Here is a 23,912-nt window from a genome sequence, read left to right as displayed (position 1 = left end):
GTAAAATGATTTAAATGCTATGATGCTTGATTGTTTTTTCGTAAGAAATGAATGCTGTATATTTTCATGTTGTAGTAGTAACTGAAAGTCAACTTACTCAAGAGTTTTGCCAATCAGTATTACCCTCAGAAATCTACAGGCCTTCAGAAATGTACAGTGAAAGTCTGTGCAGGTTTCTCTTTGAAAGTAAAATAACATTGTTTTTTTGTCTCAGGATGTGCTATCTCATTGCATGTAATGCCATCCTTCTGTAGTTTTTCTACCAATTTTGAGCCCAGAATCAACTTTTTTTCTGAAGGTGTTTACTGAGAAGTTGTTATAACGTTATCACAGTCAAGAGGAAACAATGATTTGCAAATACACTGGTACAGAAAGGATTTACTTTAAAGTAGGAAAGAATTTAAAATATGGGAACCATGTCATCCCTCTGTGTGCCTCTATCTGCTATGTCTAAACAAGGCAGAAAAGACATTCCTTGAGTGTCTCATTGCCTGCGCAATTTTCCAGTTGGCCATGCAGCAACCTGTTGATATTTTGAATGACAGGATAAATGCAGTGTTACCCAACAGTTTCCCTAAAAAGTCTGTCTAAGGGATTGAGATAACTCTTTATAATGAAGAATTTGGAGTATTTTCAAATCCTGAGATTGATTTTTGTGACCAGTGTCCTTGGGGCCAGGGGTGCTGCGTTCTGATCCGCTGCTGAGTTAGTGACCGTGGCAGGGAGGTGAGGAAGCCAGTTCCCTGCTTTGTGTCTGCCTTTCCAGCTGTGAAATAGGAGTTGACTGCTATAGACAGTACTTCCAGACTTCATTAGTGTTTGTTAAATGACTTTGAAGTCCTCAGAAGTAAGGTGCTATAAAGTGCCCAGTTATCCTATTTATGAAAACTTTGGCAGCAAAGGTTTTTTTTTTGTTTTTTTTTTTTAGCTTTTTCTGAATACTTTTTCCTATCTAATGTTTGCTTTCCCCTTTATTCTCCCTCTTTCAGCTCCTTGCCCCACCCCAAGAAGAGCAGGGCTTGAAATAAGAGGCTAAAAATTATGCTGACTTTTCTCAAAAGAAAAAAGAAAAAAAGAAAAAAATACTTTTAGTTGAGCATATGCAAAGCTCCAAATTTCATTATAGAATCTCTCTTCTTGGTTGTCACAAAAACCTATTCACTACAAGAATATTGATAATTCACACATACCTTTCTTCTCGGAACAGATTAACATATTTATTAAATCTAATTCTACCAGGATGTGCACGCTGCAGTGCTTCAGCTTATTTACACTGCAGTAGTGGTGGCAGTCCTTCATTCTGAGCTGTGCAGTGCAAATTGGTTATAAACATAAAAGAAAATGAAATTGCTTTAGGAATAAACTTTATGTGGGAAAGAAATTTGTTTCAGATATGAGTGCTAGTAGAGGATGAAGTTCAGCAGACAGTTTCCTCAGAAAGCAACAAAGAAGGATTTTTTTTTTTAAGTTTCACCTTATTCATTTCCTTTTAAAAATGTGTATGTAATTTTACTATTTACTGTAAAATGTAGTCTCTAGCTTGTTAAAATAATGGGCTCTCATTTAATTCTTAAATTATGTTAACTTCAGGCCTCCTGGATTATCACCTTGGTGTTCAGTAACAGATCTGTGATGAGAAATCAGAGATACTTAAAATGAGCACTTAGCCTGGAAAATGAACAACTAGCACAATGCCACCGTTATGTAGTACACAGTTTACTTTATGACCTGTTTACTCTTAAAAGCCTGAAAGTTCTTATTTGATCACTTTGACTAATACAGGACAGTACTGGGATGAAGCTGTGGAAGAAACGGTGGTTTGTGCTCTCGGATCTGTGTCTCTTCTATTACAGAGGTAAGCTTCATTCGGGACAGGTTTGTTAATTTTACGGGAAGCATAAAAAATGAAGACTTCATTAAAATGAAGTCTGTAAGAGCCCTAATATAACTTTAGATTTTTATTTTCATTATAATTTAAAGTCTTTTAAAATAAATTTTGACCCTCTACTTGAATAGAGGGTGAAAGAAGCTGTTGCTTAACTTGATGGATAAAACAGTGGTGTAGCTGTCCATATCCTGGCCTGGTATATATATCTTTTTCTCTTCCTTTCTTAGTTAGTGATTTCACATAATTGCTTCCTGCCTTTCAGGTATGCTCAAAGGGCGAATCTCATCACAGCCACCTCTTTAATACATTCATATTCCGGGTTGTAGTTTTTTCACTACTTCTGTTATGAAGTATATAGGCCAAGTTAAATCTAACTTCTCATGCAAATTAAGTAACTGAAAAGGGAATATGAAAGGGATAGTGAAGGAGGACTGAAACTCTGACTTTGGACAGATAGAGAGGATATATGTGCCTTTGGGGAATATAACTGTTCGTGAGCACTTGTTAAGTGAAATGTTGTCCAGTTCCATATGAGTAGATGTCTCTGCTGTATTTGGAACAAAAAAAGAAATCTGCTAGTACTTTTATGTAGCTACATCAGACTTACCTTAATGGGGAAATGTAGCTGCTTTTAATTCTAGTCTGGAGATCTGTATGTTAGAAAAGTGATCTCTTCACTGTGACAGATTATTAACTGCAGTACTCCTGAGAGGATAAACAAATGGGATTTGTGCATATGGAAATTCACTCAATCCTGAAATAAGTGGTACAGTAGTAATTGTTTAATGAGGACTAAGAGCAAAACATGTGGAAGTGAACAGTAAAAGCCATCTGCAGCCTTACGAGGGATATATGGGTAAGAAAGTGTTTCAGTTTGGGATGAGAGTTATTTGAATTGGTATAAGTAGTGTTGATGCTGATAATGCTGCAAGCAGTGACTGATGAAATTAAAATGCTGTTCTGTTAAAAGTACAGCATGTCTCTATGGTAATCAAGACAAATCAGGCCATGAAACATAAAAGCTCTGTCTTTGTAACTGTTTATTAGTTTATAAATTCCAAATCATTGGAATATAATCATTAGGATTTAATTCTTTACCCGAAAAAGTAGATGTTGTTGGCTAAACCACTGCTGAGTCAAACCTGGGCTGTAATTTCAGTCGTGGAGACATTGGTTGTGCTATAATTATACTGTATTTAGTTAAGTAGTCGTTTCATATTGTGTGGTTTCTCTTGCAGGATTTTCTTATTTTAAGCAAGTCTTTAAGCTTTCCCTTCCAAAGGAAATGCTGCATTATGGTTGTGTTAAGACCAGATTAAACTGACCCAAAGAACTGCACATGAAATATCTCACAAAAACAAAGCAAACATCAAAAATAAAATAAATTCAGGCAGCTCCATAATCTTAATTTTTCCTGTGCTGTATTTTAAAGTGTGCCAAATAAGCTGAAATACAAGCAGAATAGTCTAATTGTTCATGATAAACTTAATGTTTAGCTATCATTCTCTTACTAGGAAGTAGTTAAAGCTGATAAATTGGAATTAAACAGATGCATAGCAGTAGTCTTAAAGTCTTAAAGGTATTGGAAATGACTATGGAAGTATAACAAGCCTGCATTCTAAACCCTGTGCTTTAAAGTTTGTGTGTTAGGTTAATTCAGTCTGGCTCAGATATTGAAAAGGGGGAGCAATGCACTTACTCCTAGGATGCACTATTTCTGGTTGCCTAATTGTTTAAAAAAAGTCACTCAATCTTATTGAACTTGTACAATTGGTGTCACAGTGAGAGCAGCTAATGCCTAAATCTATTTTATAGATAAAAAGAAAAATTATTTCACTGTATTTTTTCGGAGCTTAGAGCATACTGTTTATCTCTTTCACTGAAGGATATAAAAGACTTCCTGCTTTCATGCAAAATGGTTATTGTTGCAACAAATAAAAGATCTTAGCACTAGAACAAAGATCTGCCATTTTCTTCCTGTATTATTCATATACTGCATACAAGTAAAGATGGGTACAGGGGCAATGCAATGTGTAGATAAAAGCTAATCTGATGGGAAACAGATTTTAAAAAGCTGGAAGCGGAATGTAGCAGTATGCCTTTAACAAAGCCCAAAGTCCTCCAGACATGCAGCTGCTCAATGGAAAATGTTTAATGCTTTTATATGGTGCTAGTGAGTGCGACTTACTCAGAAACAAACAGGGCAAAGTGTAATCTAGCAGGAGAGGAAGATGTTTCCCAAACCTGCAGTCCAAATAAAGTAAGAAACCCCAAATTTGTTATGTATTCTGGGACAGGGGAAAAAATGCTGTGTTTATCAGAGTCAATATTGGAGGGGGGAGGAGAGGTGGTTTCAAGCATGCCTGTTAGTAGACAGTTGAGTACCTGAAACTAAATCCAACCCCTTCATTTCTTTGCTACCTTTAAATCAGAATACTTGCATACTCACAGTTCTCCAGTTAACTAGCTAGCCTAGAAAGCATAACTTTTACATCTAGCATATCATGTGATGCTAATATAGCTGAGAAGAGCTTTTCCTGCATAAATAACTGCAATGAAAAAATGTGGCTTTTTGGAATTCAGTGGTCTGAACAAGAACCAGGGAAATCCACATATATGATATAGTCTTTTTGTGGCGTTTATATGTATTTTTCTGTAGTTTATTTAACTGTAGCAGTATAAATTTTCTGTGCTTGAAATTTTGGAGTATCTATTTTTCATGTTAATTACATAGATATAGTCATTTATTGTGAGCAATATCTTGAACTAAGAGAATGTTTGGAGCAGTCTCATAAAATATTGGTTGTGAATAGAAGTTGTGTGTTTGGAATACAATTAAGATTGACTTTGTGAATTGCATCCAGTTATCCCTTATTAAAAGCGTAATTGGATTTAAAAGCTGGTTGTAACTTCCAATTAAAATATTAATTTATTATTTTTATGTATCATTCTAAAATTGTAGGTAAAACAATTTTGGGGGAAATACTACTTTTGTTGCAAATGATCTAGAACATATACACATTCTCACAAATGGAATGTAATTATTGACTGTGCTCTGTTGTCAAAGGGAATTAAAACCAACTCTTGGCTTAATATGCCTGACATCAATCAACAAGTGGAAGGATATGCAAATTGTCTCCAAGGCCAGCAATTAGAAACAGTATTTTAAAATACTTCTGCTCTCATAGGTATTTGTAATTTTTTACTGACTAGACAAAAGATAGCAGGTATTGTTCTTGTCACTGAATTAGAAGCTTGACCCATCTTCCTAGTTTTGAAGTCATCTGCAGATAAGCACTGATCCATGGAAAAACTATAGGTGAAGCTATTCATGGTGATTTCCATAAGGTAGTGGATTCTGTAAGACAGCTCGCATAAACTTTTACATCATGGGCACTTTGAGTGGTGGTTTTTTTGTTTGTTTGTTTTTGTTTGTTTGTTTTTTTAATACTTGTCCATCTCAGGAAAAGGTTGAAGATGGCCATATTCAGGTCACCTAGATTTCACTAGGCTTAGTAGGTTGCAGGTGTGGGAATGGCTTTGGCTTTAGGTCCTTTTCACGGGTTTCTGGCCAACAGGAAAGTGTGAACTCATTAGATTTAGACAGAACTTACAGTATTTGAATATAACTAACTATTGATCCTTTTTTTTTTTGTATTGATATTTTAAATATTGGTAACCTTAAGCAAAATCAAGTAAATTTAAACATATGATAAATTAGGGCAGATAAGAACCAAAAATGTCCCCTGCTTAAAGTCCTTTTTGATGAATGTATTCCTATTTACTTCATAAAACAAAGAAAAACTTAATCCTAAAGTATAATATATAGAAAATGGTTTATTTTGTTAGAAATATATATTTGAACAGTAATGAAACACTTCTTCATATCCAGTTTACTATATCGGCTGCATAAAGTGTTTGAGAAGAATTGACTCTTATGACCAAATGGATGCCAGTGGAGGGCACCTTTTTGTATTGATGCAACCAGTATCAGCGTATTCAGTATTCATATCATATGTGTCTTCTGCAAGTTTCTCAACTTTTATTTTTCTCCATTAGTCAAAATATCTCCATTCTGCATTCAGAAATATCAGTGACTCCATAGTTATTTATTTTAAGAAATGCAGTTGAAGTTGGATTAAAATCTGATTTTTCCACAGCAGTAACTGAATTTAGTATGAGGCTTCAGAGGAGAATTCTTGTATTTGTTTAGTAAAATATTTATTGTGGTTCCCAGAGGAAACGTTTAGAAATGCTTCCTCTGACTGGTAGATCTCCTGTGGTTTCCTAGCAAGAAATACAGGTCTGACTAGTGTGAACCACTTCCAGAAAAGGCTCTGGAGATGGCAGAATCAAATTCCCTCGCAGTATCTGCTGTCATTGATGGATTTATCAAAGCGGATGGGCTAATGATGTGGTAAACTCTTCTCCTGACCTCCCTCTCAGCCCACTGCACAATATACATGAGTGTGTGCTGCTCACAGGCTTTCACACTGTTCCACCCTCCCTTGCTCTCCCATGTGTGCCGTGGTTTCTGTGGCCTGTGGTGGCAGGGAGGGGTGGCATGACCCCTACGCTGACCACGCTCATCCCTGGCTCTACGCAGGTACCTGCCTAACATATCGGTCTGGCTTGGTGATTCTGTAATGCATTTTCTTCTAAGGTAAACTCACTCTATTCTTCTCTTGTGTCATGTAAAAAATAAATAAATAAATAAGCAAACAATTTTGGATACTCTTCATGTTTTGTTAAATACAGGTTTTCAGGTAAAAGTGTCTGAATGGGTATTTCATCTATCAAAATACTTTGTTTCTCTAATCAAAGATTATGTATTTATAGATGAGAAAGAAGAAGGAATATTGGGTAGCATACTTCTACCCAGTTTTCAGATATCCGTTCTTTCTCCTGAGGACCATATTAACCGCAAATATGCTTTTAAGGTGAGGGAATCCAATTTTTCAGTTTAATTTTATATCTGAAAGTACAATAGCCTAGTGATCAGAACTTGTTTTACTGAGTTATTATGCAAAATAGGGTTGACAAACAACTTCTGAAGTTGATTTTTGCATAATACTGTAGCAAAGGATTCAAGTATTTAGTCTGATGTAAATACAAGCATCATTATTAGAATAAGAAAAAGGGTGGATATTGTAATATTGTTTATTATTAGCCTTTTATTTGTAGTTCGTGAGCCTTAAATAGTATTTGGTGTTTTGGAATTGTGAAATGCATCCACAGCTAGATTTATGTCACTAATGAAGGGTATGTAGTTATTTAGATACCAGTTATCTTTATATATAAATAAAATATGATATTTTTGTCACGTAAATCACAATATTTCATGAATCATTGTTAGGATGTTTCACAGCTAATTTTTAACCATGTTATAAATCAGGTGTTATGAATCAATCTACTACATATTCTCTCCTGACCTTTTTTTGTTTGTTTGTTTGCTTTATGAGCTGCTTTTGGCTATTCTTAATGCCTGCTAAGCTGCACATCATTTATTTACAGTGGTAAGTACAAATTAAAACTTACTGTGTCATTCAGACTGTGAAAATCTTTACCAAAGCATGTTATTTATGTTCATTTATGTTCACTTATATTAATGAATAATCAAGATTTTTTTAAATAATTCAAAGAAATGCAAGGACTCTTAATCGTGTATATTAATGAAGAAGCAGCTATGATTGAAAATTTTAAGCAATTACTTTGTAAATGAGAATGCATTAAAAGAGGAACATAACTGTGAAATACTTCTTCCAATATTTTTTATGATAATATTATATTCAGAAATCTTATTAAATAAAAAAATAGAACAAATAGTAACATTATTTGCCTCTTTTCTTTTACAGAATCTTATATTTTTATTGCTATGACCATGTCATTTCCAATCAGGCAGCTCATCCAAACATGAGGACCTATTATTTCTGCACAGATACAGGGAAGGAAATGGAGTTGTGGATGAAAGCCATGACAGATGCAGCACTTGTGCAGACAGAGCCTGTGAAAAGGTAATATGGATTGGCAAACCAGTGGAACAATGTATTTCTTTCTCATATTTGATTTGATTTATTTGAATGAAAGGGTATGCCTTAAAATAGAATGTAAATCCGCTGGAGTAATTCCTTCTTACATTTAAGGACCCCTGCTAATTTAACAGTACAGGATAAAACTTTGGACTAGTAAAAATAATCTAAGTTCTGTTTTGACTACAGATGTATTAAGAGTAAGGGGTTAGAATAAGTAAAACTGACTAGTTCATTTAGCCAGTGGCATCCAAAGAAGTGAAATGGTAAGTACTACCTGGAGCATGTTGACCTCCTCTACCCCTCTGACTGAACAGCAATAGCAGTTTAACTCCTGGTAGTCTTTGGCTTACGCCTGTTTTAGGTGCCAAAGTCACAGCCACAGATTCTGGCTAATTTAATTGAACAGTTGCACCTTCTAAGGACTGCTTAACAATTGACACTTAGGTGATCTAGAACCTTATCTTTTATGTGTGTATGTTTTGGCAAAGAAAAGGAAGTTATCACTGGAAGCCCTGTGTTTTCAGAAGCTGAATATTACCTGATGTGGTTTAACGAGTACATTTTTTTTTTTTCCTCTGAATGTGGAACCCTTGGTTCAGCTCCATAGTATCTATGGTAGGAACCTTATCAGTTGAAAATTTAAAGCTCCTCACTTCTGATGGCACAGAAATTAGTGCTGATGGCTGCTGTTTATTGTTCTGCTTTTGCACTCTCTTAGTTCTTGCTACACTGGTGCTAAATGATGGCAGCAATGGTGAGAAATTTCAAGTAAAAACAGGTACCAAAGAAGGAAGAGGTACAGTTTTTGCAGAAAGGTGAACACATGAAACTTGTTTAAAATACAAGGAATCTTTTTCCAGTGCAAGTCATTTCTGTTAACTTGTTTCTGGCATTTCTGCATCCTGTGTTCTGGTATGGTGCTGCCAGAAGTATAAAATGGACCGCAGAATGATTAGACATATTCACCTTACATGTTTTAATATTTTTGTGAGTTTTCAGTCAAACATAATGTAATCTTTACTTATGCCAATGTGCATAACATTCAGAAGGATAACGCTAAAACTAGCAACACTTCTAAATTTGTATCTGTGCACCCTTTTAGTAACTAATCTTAAACAAAAAGTTGAAATCTTAGCTTTCTATTCTAATACCCTGCTCTGTGTGTGTGTGTGTATATATATACATGTATATATAATAGTACATGAAGTATTTCATTCTTTGCATCGGACAGCACACTGAAATAGATTAATAGAAAAAACAATGTTCTCTGTACTTTGGGAAAATAAAAAGCATGTCCTTCAAGCTGTCATTTGACGTGTTTGTTTGTTTTTCCCCCTAAAAAGAATCCTGAAAATAAATAAAAGATTTCAGCTTGTAGAAAGGATGAGTGGTAGGCCCAATTTCCATCATAAAGTTGGATATGATTAGGTATGGTTTCATATGAAGACAAGATGTTCTTAATCTCCAGTAACCCTCTTCTTGTTTTAGGGAACAACACATGATGTGGGGAAAGGATGAGCAGAGAGTGAGATAGAGCACAAATAGATACTTCCGTACCAGTTTCACTTTAATTTCTCCATGGAGAACTTTTAAAAGAGATTACACTTAAAATAATGAGGTTACCTTAACAGAATAAAACTCTCATCTAGGCTAGTCAATAATAAACTTCTTTTGAAAAAGCTATGTTGGGTTGCACTGTGAGTGCATTGTAAATAGCTAGGGTACCTTACAGATGAAGAAATGATTTTTGTTTAAAGTTAAGTGGGTCTGATTTGGTTTAATCGTGATTTATACAAGCGCTTCTTAGGGGAGTGATATTTAAGTGGGTCATGCTGAATCTTTTTGAACTAGTGAAAGGACCTTCATTGGTTAAAAAGAATCATTGGGTATGTGCAGTACTGTAAAGATTGAACATTTGAAGAGGACATGTTTTCTTTATAGTGAGGGAGGAAAAAAAATCAGAGTGTAAAACAATATCTCTCTTTGACCGAACCTCCTTAGTAAGTCTCTTCATAGTCTCTCATGTAATAGACAATGTTCTATAGAAGGTATTTAGTAAGCTTGAATATATAAATAAATATTATATAATTGTGATATTTATTTTAACATAAGCAGCAATCCAAAATGAAATTTTAATGTGAATAGTCACTCTTTCATTGGGTTCATTAATATAGAAGTAAGGTCACGTTTGCTGCCTCACAGGATATCAAGATATTTACTAAGCTCTGACTGACTTTTGGTCCAGCTTTGCAGGATAGTCTTGCTTTCTAGGCCGCGCTTCCACAATTGCTTTTAACATGCCCAAAGTGCAGTCTGTTGCCATTAGGGGTAGCCCAGCCTCCCCAAATGCTTGGCTATGCGTTGCCAACTCCTTCTTTCAGCAGAAGTGCCCATTCCAGGACTGACTTCTGACTGTTTCAGGTATCTGACAGCGTGTAGCCAAAAGGTGAGGGTTTTCTATATAACTGAGCTTATCTAGCACCTCGTCCACCTACACGCTCTTGCCACCTGCCTTGCATTGGTGCTGGTGCTTATATCTCCCTTTGGTGAAGCCCACTAAACTAGTACAAAAGCTCTTAGCAGAAAAATCAGTCGTTTTCTGCCTGATTATCAGGCTGAACTGGCTTACCAGCAGTCAAAACAAGTGTCAGAGACAAGAAAAGCAACTGTATAGCACGAACCTATCGTTTTAATTCAGGACAAAAAACCCCCAACCAACCAACCCCCAAAAAGCAGAACAAAACAAAAACAACTTGGCCCCTTTGAAGAGTTTAGTATTCTTGAAATAATTACTTGAGAGAAGATACATTTCAAGACCAGTGGAGTCTCTTAGACTTTCGTGTCTATTAGCTATAATGAAGAAAAAATCCCTCAGACATCTGTTTCTAAAGAATCCATCTTTTGGCTATCATACCAGTCCTTAAAATGAACCATTTAGCAGGATATGATCTTATCCAGAAGAAATACTCTTTATTCCCTGTAAAAATCTGTTAAGTATTAAGCATTGTATTACCTCATTTCTGAGTAACCTAAAGTTTGGCACGCGAGTAGCTTTCAGGATAAATGGTTTTGGATGAATCAAATTCAGCTGGTGCCTTTTTTTCTCAATGCTATTTTTTTAGAGGTTCTAATATAATATTGAATACAGCTTTCCAACAGACCAATTATTTGAGATACTATAGCTAGTGTTTTTAAGAGAATTTACTCTCTTAAATATTTATGCAGACTGATGTTGAGTGACTTGTATGTGCTTTTTAATATGAATTGCCCAATGATAAATCAGACTATTTACAGTATAGTTCCTTAAATCTGGAAGTTAAGAGACTTCTGTGCCAATGGTACTCTGAAAATCTAAACCCAACAGTCTGTCAAATTGCATGATTCAAGTTTAAATAATTTCAGAGGCAGAATCTATATCTTCATTTTTCTGAGGATGAGAGTTCCTTAGAAGGAAAAAAGATAAAAGAAATATTTAAAACATTAAGTGCTTTTTTGCAGTGTTTTTCATAAAATATTCTCACTTTCCATATGTAAAGAGCCACATAATACAGAAATGAGAGATTGAGATGAGAAAATAAAAATGTAACCATTTCTTTTAGAATTGATCTTGAATTCTTAGCAGCTTGCAGTGGAAAAACTCCCTTCTGATGTATAACTGAAGGAAGGACAGCTATGCCATATTTTGTCCCATGAACTTAACTATAATTACTGCTTTCTAAGCATTTTTATTTTACCTAGATAGTAGTTTCAGGTTTAATAATGTCCTGAGGGGATCTATCAAAATAATTAAACCCGAATACTTTAATCAGTCAGGAACTACTTAAGCTTATCACTCAAAGTATGATCTCAGGCAACCTCTCTAGATTAGCAAAGCATCTTATTCATTCCATGTTGTATCCCCACAGGCTGTAGTGGAGTTGTATCTATGTGTAGTGATTGTTTGCTTGTATTTATAGATGCTAATATCCACCAACACTGTGATTTATCAGTTCTACCCTGAATGCAGGCTGATTTCTCTACTCCCCCATGTTTAAGGGCATGATTTTTCTGTCCTTTTAATGGCAGCTGTGTGTGCTTCAGAGAAGTTGTTTCTTGTTCTTGTTTCTAAAAACACTTGTCAGCATAATGACATCCACAGTGAGGGTTTTACCAACATTGCTGTATTTGAACAGATGTGTTTTTCTTTTCTCATGCCTCTACCTGGCTTTGTTATGTCACTAGTGATACAATTCTCATGTCTGTCTGATACTTAATTATGTTAAAAAAAAAAAATCATTTATATATTTTAAACAGTTGAAAACAGTATTTTCCTTTATTACTGTTCCAAAGGTATTTTTCCTGGTTTGTTGTTGAAACCTATAAATGGTATTCAATGTGTACTGAAACACATCTTTGTTCTACGTTTGTTTCTTTTCTGTCTTCTCTCTCTCTCATCTTTAAAATACCGTGCAAGTCTTGGTGAAGATGTCCTCAAGAGCATGGTTTTATATTTCTTACACTTACTTACTAGTTTCTGATAATTCTTTCCCATTTGGAACCTTTGCTGTTGAGTGAGATCTTTTGCTGACACTGAGTTGACAGAGTTAATCCATGGAGTTAAAGGAGAGCCCAGGAGTCTATTTATATCAATCTGGGTGTCAGTCATTCACTCATTACAGCATCAAACAGAACATCAAATATAAATGCTTGGCTCTGCTGTGTATAAAGCATACCAGAGTAACTAGTGATAAAGCATAGAGATCCCATGCAGAAACAACTGTGTGTGTGTTTTTTGTTTTTTAATTAAGATCTACAGAGGGAAATATGATATTGTGGATAGAACACTGTGCTCAGTCTTGAATTTGCCACTTAGCTGATGAATGTCCTTAGAGGAACCACTCTCCGTCTCTGCACCACAGTGTCTCCATCTGTAAAATGGCAACAGTTTCTCTGCCATGAAACACTTATTTAAAAAGTGCTGTATAAGGGTGGTACTATTTAAGGGATGTACATATTAAAAAAACAAAAAATAAATAAAAGCCTGTGTGCAGGATTGTTTCCAAGGTAGTCCTTATTTATTTCTAAACTCTAGAGTGCTGACTGGGAGCTGAAATTTTTAACACTTTTTTTTGGTAGACAATTGTGAGAAATTTAGTTTTTCTATCCACTTTTCTTTCTTTGGAAAATTCCTTTAGTGTATGATAAACCACTGGGTAGTACAGTTTTGAAGTAGAGGGAGGAGATGAGCCAATTTTTTGCGTACCTTTGAAAAGTAACCCAGGCAGAAATGCTTGGGTCTTTGGAACATTCTTAAAGTCTTGAAAAAACACACTTTTAAAGTGCAGTAGGAGACTAGCATAGTATTTCTTTGCTGATACCTGGGAGTGATGGAAAAGATGATGTGAGGATAGCAGCCTTGTCATGTGTCCTCTCTCCCTCCCGGCAAAAGCCCCAGTAAAAATGCACTCCACATTAAGGGTTTTTTTTCTCTAAAAATTACTGTGGGCAGAAATATTGCCCTCTCCTTTCTCTTGGCAGAATATATCTGATGTATCTGACCTCTGTATTTAATAGTACCATACAAGAAAAACCATACTGTGTTTAAAAAATAATGCTGATGCATGTAACCAAGGATATGCACGTTAGATTAGTGATTTGAATGTTTTTGTGTACACTTCATTTGATGTGCATATGCACTTTTATGTCAGCAGCTCAGGAATAATATGGAAGAAGCTAGAGGAAAAGGGCTGTTTTGAACAACTCACAATAACAGAGTGAATTTTGGAAGACTTTTATCTTGTGGTCAAGTATCATGCGTACGTTGGGACCATCATGCTAAGGTTACAACTATGTCAGGAAGAGGCAGGGGAGAAAAATCACTCCCCTATTGACACACACAGTATGGGTGCTTTGTACCAACTGACCTAGTGTAGGCAGCAAATGTGGCTATTTTGCTGTGTCTGATAGATATTTTCGCAATAGTGCAGCTTCCTTCAAACACCAGATGCAGGAGATGGACTTGTCAGGTCAGCGGGAGGCTCTTGATTCATAACAGCAAACTCTTAGCAACAGAGTAGGGTGGTGATGGGAGATGCAGTTAAAAGTATCCAGACTTATTAGCAATGGGTAGTACTTTATGGAGACCTTACAGTCTTCAGGCCTTTACATATTTATTGGGGTTCTGTCCCAAATAACTAAGTTGTTGGGAATTTATGTCTTAAATAATTTCTTGGGGAAATGCAGATGTGTTGGATGTTTAGGCCTCACGTTCAAGGCTGGGTAAGCAAAAATGCATACCTTTACATATGCAGTTGCTCTGCTTGGAAATAGAGTATTTTTCAGTGAAGTGGTCATTCTTGTGCTCCTGGTCATTTGTTTACCTGGTGGCCTTTTGCACGCATAGACTAGGCACTGGAACTGGACACAATTATAAAGATAAATAATGTATTTGCAAAACAAATGCAAAACAGTTTGAAAGCTTAATTTGACGTCACCTTAAACTGCATTAGATTTGTTCTTAGTTTTGATTTATACACATGTAATCTTTAAAAAACTTTATCTTTTCTTTTTTCCTCATAACCCCAAACATGTTGATCAAAACATTTCAGGGATTTTTGTTTACTTTTCTATCACCATCTGAACTGGATGTTCAGATCATGTCCCAGTGCTGAAAAAGGTGCAGCTTCTTAACATTTTGAAATTTCAAAAGGAAGGTAGCTAATAGAACTACATACAGTGACTACTTGTGTAAGTACTGTGCAACAGTATCTGTTCTAAATATGTGTCATTATTTTTGTGGCACAGTTCCCCTAGTCAGCAGCTATTTTCCCCTGTAAAATTAGGGAAGCCACAGTTATTTTCCGCAAAATGTAGAGCAGCCAAAGTGATAACATACCAGAGAAACCTAACTGATGCCAGTGACCATGAAAAGTTGTTGTGGGTTTTTGTTTTTTGTTTTGTTTTAAGGAGCTCGTTATATGTTAAATGCGGTAATTTTGTGAATCACAGGCTATTCAGCAACATAATGTGCTACCATTTTTAAAGACTGTTTTAAAAATGGTCTGAATTTCAGGCTGTTGACATCTGGAAGCTTTGACTCTTGAAGAGTCACTGAATTTTCTGTTTAAATATCCAGCCCTTTGGGAACTGAACATCCACTTTTCTGGACTCTGTCTCTATTTCCTCTTGTTTAGTGCACATTTACTGACAGGGGTTAATTTGAAGCTAGCTTAAAAAATTTCTTTTATGTTATACTTTTAAAATAGCAAAGAAATAGAGAAGCATAACAAAAAATCTGACATTGATTATTGTGAAAGTGTGTCCTGGATTTTTCTCTCAAAGACAAGATGTTAGTTTAAAATACTTGGGCGGTGACCCCTGAAACAACCCTGTAAACACAAAAGGATTCACTTTTTTTTTTTTAATGCATGTTTTGTTGATGTTACAGCTTGTCATATATTCCTTTCTAGAGTAGAGAAGCTAAGCACTGAAAACACACCACCTCAAGAGGCAAATAATATTTCAAACCACCGGGTGCTAATTAAGCCAGAGACACAAAATAACCAGAAAAACAAAGAGGTAAACAAAAATGAAGAGAAGAAGGCTTTGGAGGCTGAAAAATATGGATTCCAGAAAGTTGGGCAAGACAAACCATTAACAAAAATTAACAGCGTAAAGCAAAATCTTTTGGGGTCAGAATACAGGACCTTACTCACCAGCACAGTTCAGGCTGGACACTTCAGGCCAGTTCATTTAAACGGGTCTGAAAATAAAGCTGTTGGCGTTGGCCTGGCAGACACGGGAGATGGAGGTCAGCACAACGCAATTCAGTCGCATATGGAGTCGGAGCGAGTCATGCAGAGAACCAATTCAATGCTGCAGCTGGAACAGTGGATTAAAATACAAAGAGGAAAAGGGCAAGAAGAGGAAACAAGAGGGTAAGTACTATGTAATTATTTTGTAGCTAGGCTTTCTACTAAACAGTGCTTACACTTGCATCCTGGCTAGCTCCTTTACATTTTATTGGTCTATATCGCATAAATATATAATTCATTGCTCTCTAAGAATTGCCTATTCAGAACAGATCAGATCCATTAAAGTTTCTTATTTTATTAACATTGACTGATTACTAACAAAGTTTAATTTGTTAGTAACTTCTTTATTAAGTAAATAAAACTGGCCAGAAACCCCTTTCAGATGTTAAAAATTTCTCTATCCTAGCAGAGTGAAGGGGTCATCAGTCATAAAATTCCTTTTCCTCCTAAAATCTGGTCTTGAAATTGCTCTATCTCTGTGTTTTTATATACAAGATCTTGTAACAGAATTTTATCTAAAATTCTTCAAAAATTATTCTAGGCAGCTTTTTAAGCTTAAATAAGCTTTAATTGAAGAGAGAGAGAAGCTTTACCTACAAGTAAGTTATATAAATTTATCTAACCTGATGCTTAAAGCTTTTTTTCTCCTGAAAGTAAACATATCCCACTTCTAATATTGAATTCTAGCTCTTATTTATGAAGCTTTGAAATTGTGCATGAATGATTGACAGTACTTAATCTTATGCCCATAGCAGTTTTTCTGTTTGACAATGTAGGGACATTGCTTCCAGCCTAGCTTACAGACAAGCAGCTCTACTGGTCAAACATAAAAGTTTATAATATTCCATTAGATGGAAATGATGTGGCTGGTATCACAGGAGATATTTTGAAGAGTTGAGATCTAGGGACTTCACCTGTAGGTGGATGGCAGAGCAGAGATTAAGACCTACTCAAATTCAGAAGAGCTGCTTTCCTGAAATGTTAAAATAGGGGAGTGGTGTTTGTTTTGTGTTTTGCAAAGCTGCAACAATTTACATTGTTCTGCCTTATGCTTGCCAAAATTGGTTGAAAGTTTCCCTATTGCCTTCATTAAATATAATTAGGAATTGTTAAACTGGTGTTTCATGAAGTAGACAGCTTGATCAAGTTTGAATTTGCACTGCAGAGAGCAACTTCCATACCCTGACGTCTGTGTATTTTGTATGCTTGGGTAATGAGAACAGAAAGCTCTTTGATGCAATTAGATATCTTAAATTGGACTGTAAAACTTGCATTCAAACACTAGAAATGTGAATAGCTGTGCTGTTTTTCAGCTGCGGACATTACAACCTTGAGTCTTTATCCCTCTCCCACCTTCCATTTTGATGACTCTTACCACAACTCTGTTGTGCTGGCTGTATTTTAAAACACACTGATTTCACTGTGAGAATTGGATTGTGGGAAATGCTATTAACAATATGTTACTATTCAGAAGTATTTTATTTTTGGTTATAGAGAATATTTATTGTTTAACTATGGGTGGCAGCAATTACACAAAAAGTATACTTAGAACTGCAATTCCACATAAAACTAACAAACTAATTGCCCTTGTGCCGTCTTCCTAGTTCTGATGTGTGGAACTGGCATTGAATAATTATCAGAATTTCTAATGTGTAATGGTGTCTTTAAAATATGGTTTCATTTAAATTTTAAATTTTGATTTTGTTCAGATTGCCAGATTCTGACTGGAGACAGAAATTTAAGTAGAATTGAAGTTGGCGACTGAGAGTAGAAAGAAGCTCCAGTTTGTGTTGAAAGCTTAAGGTTTGGAGGAAAAGGGGCTAGTAAGATAGTTTTTTAGTAAGGCCTGTTAAATTTGTGACTTCTATTTTTGAGAAAAGTACTCTCTGCTTACTGCCACAAAGATGCTTTCCAAAACATCTCTCTCAGACTTGTACTGTGTTAGAGGAGTCCTTGAGAACCAAACTGGACCTCTGTGATGTGTGAGACTGAAAAAAAATTAGGACTTTAAGTATACTAAAATGTTAAAAGACAGAGGCTCAGTTAAATAATTATTTATGAAATAGCAGCTGCTCGTCACCCTCAGTCTGGAGTGAAAATGGTTCATGGTAAAAAATACTATTTTTTTAGAGGAGAGGCTGACTCCTTAGCTGTTTCTGACTGCATCCTAAATTAATGATGGTAACATGGATTTTAATTTTTGAAGCTATTATCTGCCACTTCTGTGGGAATAGATGTCTAGTTTTGCAAGAACAATGTGACTAAGAGGAACTGATGCTTTAAGGAAGACAAGCCTTGCACACTTTGTAAACCACAAATACAGTATTCTGCTTTAGTGTCCTTTTACTGAATTGATTTTGCATCAATGGGTTATGAGTAAATATCTTCACCCATGCCCGTATGAGCTTCTTCCTAGAGTAACTGCTGTATTTGTGGCAACAGGGTTTCATCTTCTCTCTGCCTTGTGTGTGAATCAAGCACAGGGTGAGTCCTGTATTCTGGGCCAGCTGGCATTTACGTTCTTCAGGACAAAGAAATATTTTGAGGATTCGCCCTGAGGGTGCCATAACCTTGCAGAACTGAGCCCCCAGAGGTGGTGCAGCAAGCCGGCTCCTCAGCTAGGCCGACTGGCGCGCCATGGCAGATGCTGCTGCCCAGTAGTAACGCTCTGGAGACTACCTCTAAAGGTGTTTTGAATGAGTCTATAAACTCATGTGGAAGCCTTCTTTTCATACAGAAACGTTTGGAGGGAGTTGTTATGATGGCATTTGCAGAAACGTTTTGCAGCCTGGTGGTCTGCATGACTGTCGTAGCCTCCTTTTTGCAAGGAAGGCGGTCAAAAGTTGGAACGCTGTCTAGAGTTGTTTTTTTGGATTTGATTAAAATAAGGTGTACAAATATCAACAGGACTTTGGTGAATCTTTTATCAAATGATGTAAAACAAGGCTTAATATTGATGTGATTGGGCTTTCTACAGTTTTCGTAGTCTAAAAGATGGAAATATCTTCATAAATGCCCTAGAACATAAGGAATTGCAAGGAGAATTTAAATTGCTATCTGCATATTGAGACCCTCAAGCAGCTTTCCTCTGAGTTGCCTGGGATTTTTAAAGAAGGCAACAGGATTACAGCGACCATTAATTAATAAAATGGGAGAGGAGTGTCAGTGAGAGAGGTATATCGAACTACTGGATTTCTTCATGAAAATCTCAAACTTCACCATAGCCATTTGTAAATAGCTCAAATAGTATTTTGAAAGTTAGAAATTGAACCCCAAAGTGTCTTGGTTGTTTGTTTATTAAATATGGAGGTAGAGAGAAAGCCTTATAATTAATGAAAGTTATAATTGTCATTGATTATTAATAATTATCATTAATTAACATAATTATAAGCACTTAAATTTATTTTAAATATATTATATTGCATATATTAATATTATAAAATGTATATCATATGTTAATTCTATATTTTGTTTATATTATTATCATTGGTAAGGCCTTATAATTAATGATATGAAGAAGCTCAGAGGTATTTAAGCAGATTTTGCAATAAGAGAATAGGATGAAGAGTCTATTTCCTTGTTTTTGGTCACAAACTTCCTTGCTGATTTGAAGCCCTAAAATGCAAATTTTCAGCGAAGGTAGCAAGCTGCCCAGTCTATAAAAAGGGAATAATACTTCATTAATTCATGGAAAGCCTCAGAAACTGTAGTCAGATTCATTGTTTGTAAAGCTCTATAGCAGCTTTCATCTGCAAAATGTTCCAGGTGGTCATAAATACACAGCTTAACTATTTTCAGTGAAAGGTAGGTTTTACCACCATCGATTTCCTTACTAGTTTTTTCGTAAGAATGTAGCATACATAGTGCTGTTTCACCTTGCCTTTGCCCTAAGTCACTCCTTTAAAGTACTTGTGGCACTGAAGTCATTCACATGGCTGAATTGACTTTAGATACTGGTGCCTTGCAGTTCTATGGTTACAGCTGGAATTAGGCTAATTAAGGTGCAGCTAGAAGTTGCTGCCCTCTAATGGCTGAATCCTGTCCAATTTGAGATTAATTTTTTCTTCTTCACTCTGGAAAGTGTCCATCACAGATACGTCCAGTAGCGAAAGGCAATAAGTGCTGCTCATCAGAATTTGAGATAGAGGTTGAATGAATCAGTGTGTATGACCTATATTCTGTCCTCTGAAAAGACAAGAAATACTTTGTCATACTTAAGCATGCATTGATGTTTTGCTCTGGAAAATTTTGCACTTCAACTAATGCTGCTGCATAGAAGTTGCTAAAAGACTATAATGCTTAGGGATTTTAATATGGCAACAAATTAAAGAATAAGGCTTTAAATTCATACTCGATTTGAAAATCAATAGAATATCATGCAAAGAAATACTTTGCTTTGTTTCATTTGAATAGCTGATATGAAATGGCTTGTCATTAGTGATTGAACAATATAATTTTATTAGACAATTATTGCTGTTTTTCCTTGGTCTGCTGTTACAAATTCATATTTTTTTTTATGTGCATAGTAATTGCTCAAGATTTTCTTTGAGAAATAATAGGAAGCATTTTCACTTTTAAGGAAGAAAACATTTAATATCAGCTCCTATTGGAAACAGTATAGAACTTCTAAACTTTCAAAACTTTGATCTAGCCAGCCATAGACACATTACAAGATTTGATCTAAAATTGACATTACTACACTGTTAAACTGGTAAAAAGATGAAATACAAAATGGACAATCAAGCGGGTAATCTGATCAGATAGGATCTGATTTCAGCTACTATAATGCATTTGATCAGTATAGTTGATTCTGTAATACTTTTTGTTTTTTCCATTTTTTTTTAAAAAATGATCCTTGGGGTATTCCAAAAGAAGATGGCTCTAGCTAGATAAACCAAATAAATATTGAGCAACTATATTTCCATGTTAATGTTGTCAACTAATAAAAAGAAAATTTGTGTTTCAGCATAATCTCGTATCAAACGTTACCAAGAAACATGCCAAGCCATCGACCTCAGGTTTTACCCCGGTACCCAGAAGGCTACAGAACGCTGCCCAGGAACAGCAAAGCACGGCCGGAGAGCGTCTGTAGCGTAACACCGTCGGCTTATGACCGAACCGTGGGGCCAGCGACAGCTGAGGAGAAACGAAGGTCAATGCGTGACGACACAATGTGGCAGCTCTATGAATGGCAGCAACGTCAGTTTTACAATAAGCAAACAACTCTTACGAGACACAGTACGTTAACTAGTCCCAAAACTATGATTAATATTTCTGATCAAGCAATGCATTCAATTCCCACCTCACCTTCTCATGGTTCAATAGCTGGTTTCCAAGGATATTCCCCACAGCGGACCTACAGATCAGAATTGTCTTCGCCAGTGCAAAGGGGAGATGTAACTATTGATCGCAGACATAGGACGCATCATACTAAGGTAAAATATTTGTTTTAATAGTTTTTAAAAAAAGACTTATATGGATTTTTAGTAGAAGGTGTCTGATTGCTGTAAAACTCTCATGTTCCACTGTATAGTGTAGTATATTTTATTGTAACGTAGATTAAATTACATCGTGATGTTTTCATGGAGGAAGATTTGCCTAAAAAAACACTTAAAAACTGTGTAGGTCTTAAAAGCTTGTTTCTAATTTGTTGGATGAAAACATGTTGTCCTAATATCGCCGCCCATGGCATCGCATTTCTCTTAAGAAAAGGACACAGTAAATATATTATTCAGGGTAGTTTGTGAAAGTGCAGACATCTCTCTCCCTTGTAGCTTTTTTAACTGGAACTTCAGGAGATCTGAAAGTCCCTGATTTCTTTCCATCTGCTTGTTGTTTTCTGTTCTTAAGCCACAAGTTTGTCTGCTTTAGGTTGCAGCAAAAACTGAGTGTACTCATTTCTTTTGATGCCTTTTTTGAGTTATTAGTGAGATTATTAAAGCACATGACCTCAGTGCTTGACAAGCATAACTTTGCTAGTCTTCATTAGTGAAAGGGAGAGACTAAGTTAGTTAAACTCATAAACCTGAGTGCCATATGTGTCTGTGTATCCATTATGTGTTATGGATGTTATTTTACTAGTTTGGAGACAACTGAATAAAAATTATGCTGTAAACTGGGTGTAAACTAACAGGTTTCCTAGAATCAACTGTATAAAATGCTCCTAGGTTTCATGAAGCTGTTTGTTTAATCTTTAGCTCAGGTGTCTGGTGAATGTCTTGAGGCAAAAAAATAAAATAAAATAAACCCTTCAAGCTGCATCTTGAGGCAGTTTAAACATCTTACAATTGCTTACCAACTTTCTTTTTCAAAAGCTTTTAGGTCCCTGCCAATAAAGGAGTCATTTTGTTTTTATATCTGTTGTCTTAACTGCATTGAAAATTTAGTGATCAACATTACTCACAAATCTGAGAAATATCACAATGCATGTGCTTATTTATCATTTCAGCCATGTTTTGCTTTCTGGTATGTTTTTTTTCCTTGTGTAATGCATTATGCTAGCATTTCATTTCATATTTAGCATCTTGTATACAAGACTTCTGTTTCTCTTCAGTCTTTCATGTTAGTTACTTTGTCTTTTTCAGTTCTACAACTAGCCTTTCCCATTAACTTAAAAACACAAACCAGTTTCTAAGAGGTGGGTAGTTAGGAGACCAACTGTTTACAACCAGTAGGATCAATTTAAGATTGGAAGCCATCTGATCTATAAAGAGACTATAGATTTTCAAATGGCTTTCAGTGTTAGATGAAAAACTAAAATTGTTGTCTTTTACACAGGCAGGTGTATTGGTAGGGCAGCCACTATGAGAGAGGACCATTAATTAAATGAACAATGAAAGTTGGCATATTTCTAAAATTTAGAGGTAGACTGCTCAAGATGAGTGTCCAAGCTGGTAGATCAGCAGAGACCATGATGAGCCAAAGCTGTCACAAATCAGAACAAATTTGTCATGACAGTGAAACTGATTTTTTTTTAAATATATTTAATAGCTGTTGATTCTTTGAATAACTATGGATCATACCATGCAATTCTGTTTTTGTACAGCATGTCTTTGTGCCTGACAGAAGGTCAATGCCAGCAGGTCTGAGTTTGCAGCCTATTACTCCTCAGAGCCTCCAAGGCAAAACAGTGAGTTGCATTTTTATTTGGTACATCCGTTATTGTGTTTTTTCTTTTAAGAACAATTCCTTAAATGTAAAAACGCAGCACTGAATTCTTATTCTTTTCAGAGTTTGCATTAAATATAGCCTTTATTTTAATTAGCAGAGATTTTAAAAGCAAATTGAGAGATATTCTATGATTATGTTAACTCTGAGAATATTCTGTGGACACTGAGTCACTAAGTTCAGATTTTCTTCCAGAAAGATGGACTTTTGTAATCAGCTTTAATACATTACAAAGATTTGGGGAGGAGAGGAGAGGGATATACCAAGAACAGCATTTTTATTTCTCCAATACATTTTAAGAAAATCCTAGAAATAAACTTTTTGGTTTTTTGGAAATCTTAAGGCTGCTGTAACACCATTCAGTAACATGATGTTCCTTCTGATAGCTCCCATTTGTCTGTGATGGAATTAAAACTCTGAAGATATTTCATCAAAGTAATGCTGATGAATATTGTCAACCTCACTAGCTGAAACATGACTCAGCCAAAAGCTAAGGCATTGGCCTAAGTTTACTAGATTTTTTTAAACAGTTTTTGTCTTGTTTCTGTAATTTTTCTCTGCCCAGCTTAGATTACTGGCAGTTAAGAATTTAAAGTATAGATGTTGGATCTTACTGTGGGTACCAGCTCCACAGTTGATCCTTCCGCTGCCCAGACCCCCTGTTCCTTGCACTTCCCAGCATGAATCTCTGGCACTCCCTGCGACTTCTTCTTGGGCGCCCTGTAGCAGCTGGTGCCTTACCTCGCACGCTGGTGGAAGGCCTTTCTGCGCGTTCGTGACCCCTGTGCGTTCATGGGCTGTGGTGCTGGTGCCGGGCTGATGAGCGGGGGCAGGGTGCAAGGCGGTGGCGGGCTCTGCCTATAGATACCAGTAGCCTTGCCACCAGTGCAGGCGTTGCAGCAGCCAGAGGAGGAAACCTTGTAGGTAGCTCTTTCAAAAAACAAAAACAAAAAACAAAAAACAAACCACAACACTTACAGCCATGTCACAAATGTTTGCAACGTTATCTGTGTCTAGAGAAGGATAGGAATT

General features: G+C 35.9%; 1 protein-coding gene across 12 annotated transcripts in view; it reads left to right on the top strand.

Annotated features, from left to right (window-relative positions):
* Nucleotides 1-23,912, top strand: part of PLEKHA5 (pleckstrin homology domain containing A5) — a 178,108-nt gene that overhangs the window by 112,014 nt on the left and 42,182 nt on the right. For 11 of the 12 annotated variants that reach the window (XM_067306442.1, XM_067306466.1, XM_067306421.1 and 8 more), the window contains 6 exons: nt 1,783-1,855; nt 6,728-6,828; nt 7,787-7,902; nt 15,369-15,836; nt 20,680-21,148; nt 22,759-22,842. In XM_067306442.1, the coding sequence (XP_067162543.1) occupies nt 1,783-1,855; nt 6,728-6,828; nt 7,787-7,902; nt 15,369-15,836; nt 20,680-21,148; nt 22,759-22,842 (1,311 nt within the window). The remainder of the gene's footprint in view (nt 1-1,782; nt 1,856-6,727; nt 6,829-7,786; nt 7,903-15,368; nt 15,837-20,679; nt 21,149-22,758; nt 22,843-23,912) is intronic. The other variant, XM_067306427.1, reaches the window with a different exon arrangement.

Source organism: Apteryx mantelli, chromosome 1 (genome assembly GCF_036417845.1).
Source record: "Apteryx mantelli isolate bAptMan1 chromosome 1, bAptMan1.hap1, whole genome shotgun sequence".
NCBI classification, from domain to species: Eukaryota; Metazoa; Chordata; class Aves; order Apterygiformes; family Apterygidae; genus Apteryx; species Apteryx mantelli.
This window is presented reverse-complemented; position numbering and strand designations above follow the sequence as displayed.